This window comes from Pagrus major, chromosome 1, assembly GCF_040436345.1.
Source record: "Pagrus major chromosome 1, Pma_NU_1.0".
NCBI classification, from domain to species: Eukaryota; Metazoa; Chordata; class Actinopteri; order Spariformes; family Sparidae; genus Pagrus; species Pagrus major.
The window spans coordinates 13,389,939-13,393,455 of NC_133215.1; the positions used below are offsets into that span (position 1 = coordinate 13,389,939).

The 3,517-nt window shown below is 47.1% G+C and overlaps 1 protein-coding gene across 1 annotated transcript; it reads left to right on the forward strand.

Annotated features, from left to right (window-relative positions):
* Positions 1 to 218: 218 nt before the first annotated feature.
* gprin3b (GPRIN family member 3b) lies at positions 219 to 2,426 on the forward strand. Its single transcript, XM_073463249.1, has 2 exons — positions 219 to 1,938; positions 2,032 to 2,426. The coding sequence occupies exons 1-2, from the start codon at positions 219 to 221 to the stop codon at positions 2,424 to 2,426; spliced, it is 2,115 nt and encodes a 704-aa protein (XP_073319350.1).
* Positions 2,427 to 3,517: the final 1,091 nt, after the last annotated feature.

The window sequence follows — 3,517 nt, forward strand, 5'->3', positions numbered from 1 at the left end:
ATGCTCACATAGGCCTGGACTGCTATGTGAGTCTGGTCTGATTCTTTTTGTCTAATCCAAGATTGAAGGTAATGAAAAGTTCAGCTCAATCGTTGAAAACAAACTGAGTCTGTTTTTATTTTCCTCCTTTAGGAAATCGCACGGCGTGACTGGCATTGTGCATCTGTTTTCATCCTTGGATTACGACATTATTTAAAGACTGAAACAGTGAATCCGGCATGGGAACTAACCCAAAAAGGACAGTGACAGTCCAGATGGTGCCTCAGCTGGCTGTGGTGGACACGCTGGGCAATAAGGAGCCGAATGCCAACTGGGCTAAAGAGCCCAACCTCAAACTCTCTCAGGTTTGTCCAAACCCCACCCTCACATCTCCTGACCACAAACAGGATAACTCACCTCTGACTGCTTCTCCCACTAACACCATCCAGCATACCCAAAAAACAGCCTCCACGGGAGGTGAACCAGTTAGCAGCGATGTGTCAGACAAACCAGTTCCGACTAATGGAAAGAAATCAGAGCATGTGACAGGCGGAGACAAACCGATGCCAGCCTTGCCCTTAACAGGCCAAGGTGTGGGTGAGGCAGGATGTGACCAGAGGGATTCTAACGCTAATATGAAAATGTTAAGCCTGGCTGATGAAAAGGCAATCTGTAAGGCTGCTGTGTTGCCTGCTCTTTCAGCAACAAAGGTCGACGTGCAGACCAACGACTGCAGAATAAAAGGGCCAAGTGCTGCAGAGGAGGGGAGTGCACAGCTGACATCTTCATCCAAAGCCACAGCAGGAGAGGACAGTAATAAACACGTCTCTCCAAATAATAGAAATCTTAACAACGCCTGTGAATTGAGGCATACAGCATCCGAACCACAAAACGATAAAAAAGGGAGTGCTTCAGCTCCTAAAAACAAGGACACTGCTGAACCACAGAAAGCTCCAGAGCCTGATCATATACGTAGCTGCTCACAAAGCTCTGTCAGTCTGCAAGAGACGCCTGAACCTAAACAAAGTATGGAGGCTACGGCAGCTCCGGTTAGCTCCAATACACCTCCGTCTAACGGCAAAGATGCAGAGGCCGGGTTTACAAATAAGAATTCAAGTTCAACACATCCAGAGAAGGATTTGCCACCAGTAAAGAAACCACAAGTCTCCTCAGATAAACATCAGCCAGTGTCTTCACAGACAGACTCCTCCGCTCTGCCCCAGGCTTCACCAAACATGGCGGCACAAGGGCAGGTGGCTAAGAGAGTCAGCCAGACTGACACAGCTGTCTTTGAAGGGCAGCAGCTCTGCAAGCTCTACAGAGAGGCTGCGACGATGACCTTAACCCCGTCATCCACCCCGGTCAAGCAGCGTCAGGATATGGAGGTTCAGGCAGTGGCTAACACGTGCAGCAAGGCTGTGGCCACAAGTCCGAGCCTGCTGCCCTTCGCTATGACCCGCAGGCCGAGCGGTGGTGGTGCAGTCCCCAGAGAGGAGGTGCAGAGCCTGGCTGTAGTCTACCAGGTCGACAGGAGTGTTGGGCTACATCAGATGAACATAAGTACTCTGTCCGCCTCTTCTGATCCGAGGTCAGAGAGACTCACTGTTGAGGCGGAGATGTGCCCAAACCAGACTGCCGGTGTTGTTTTTCACTCTGATGCTTTGCCCCAGCAGCAAGATAAAGGGTTAGAAGCAAAGCCTAAAGACCCCAGCCTGTCTCTCTGCAACACCCAGCCAGTTTATCAAATCAACATCGAACACAGCAACCACAAGGAGAAAGCAGAGACAGGTAACTCCCAATCTAAAGCAGGAGTTCAGACATCTGCAGTGAAAACAGCCACAGCTAAAGCTCCCTCTCTCAAAGCAGGAACACCCTCAGAGACAGCCGTTGCTACCAAGCCAGGATCTGCTGACAGTAACAATGCAGCGCTGTCTCAGGCTGCTGTTACAACCAAACCCAGCCAGACCCTGCCAACAACAACAGCAACAAGCACTACATCAAAGTCAGGTCCAACTAAAAATAAAGCTGGGAGTCCTAAAGAGAAGGCTAAAGCTGGGGGTAAAACGAAGGAGACAAAGTCCGGCAAGCAGAAAATAGAGCCGGAGAGACAAAAGGAAGAGGATGACCAGTCAGGGAAGGAGAAAGGAAAGGGCGTCCATGATGTCGTCTGGGACGAACAAGGGATGACATGGGAGGTCTATGGCGCCTCCGTGGACCCAGAATCCCTCGGTTTTGCCATCCAGAGCCACTTGCAGTGCAAAATCAAGGAGCAAGAGCGGAAACTGATTGTCCGGACCTCAATCCGGAAGTCAGTCTCCGGCGTCGACTCGCCGCAACATGGCAGGAAGAACAAAAGGAGGCAGCAGAACATTTTCAGGTCAATGCTGCAAAATGTCAGACGGCCCAACTGCTGTGTGCGTCCCCCTCCCTCCTCCGTCCTCGAGTAGCACAGCACAGAGGTAGCCAATGTCGGACTCCTCCCTTTTCCTAGAGGTCAAACTGTCCTCCCCTCGTCATGATTGCAATGCCAAGTGAAACATTAATGGGGGCGACGATCCCTGTAAGTATACCAGAGTGTTGTAGCATAAAGAGTCAAACTATTTGTGATGTATGTGATCAAAGAAGGTAGGAAATAGAAATATAAAATGAACAACTCAAGACTTATTTTCTAGAAATAGCTATTACAAAAAAGAGAGAAAACCATTTTTGAATAACAAAGGCAATAATAGTGAAACGCATGTATATTAGTTACAAATGTAACGTATGACCTAAAATGAAGTCCGAACCTTCTCAGTAAAAGGCACTGATCATGAGGTCGACATGTTACTTACTGTCAGAATATTTGTGCAAATATATTAAACCAACATCTCATTGCATTTGGTGCATTTGTTATACGTTTCTGAGGTGTTTTGGGGCCCTATATTTATAAGACTGCTGTATTTTCTTTTCGTGCACATTTTTTTTAGTGAGTGATTACGTTGTGCAAAAAGGGACTGTATGCATACATGCGCTGTTTAATCTCTGTTCTTCTTTGGTTTTCTATTAAAACAACAAAAATCTAAGTTGAGCTTTACATATTCTTCATTTCTGACCTTTTGAGATGGACTGCAGCAACCTAGTCGCCAGAATAAATGTTGGCTAAGTGAATTTTTGCAAAACCACAGATAAGGTTGAATTTTCTATTGCTCTGGTCAGGTTTACTTACAAAAATTACAAGGTTAGGTTTTGGTTGCCACGATCATGGATAGAGATGGTCTGGCTTCCTGTAAAAAAAATTGCCTGTTTTGGTCACCACATACAACTGGAAATGTCCACTGGTCTCCTTAAAAATCCCCCAGTTTTATGGCCACATGGCTGGAATTGTCCTCAGGTGTCCTTAAAAATATCCAGTGGTGGGACACAATATGTGGTCGGCTGTTTGGTAGCCTTGTTGGCTTGAAATAACCTAACCACCATCCCCTCCTCCCCCTCATAAGAAAGGTGGCTAAAAGGCATATAATGTGAACGTGATATGCCACGTTCGATACTCATTTCAACC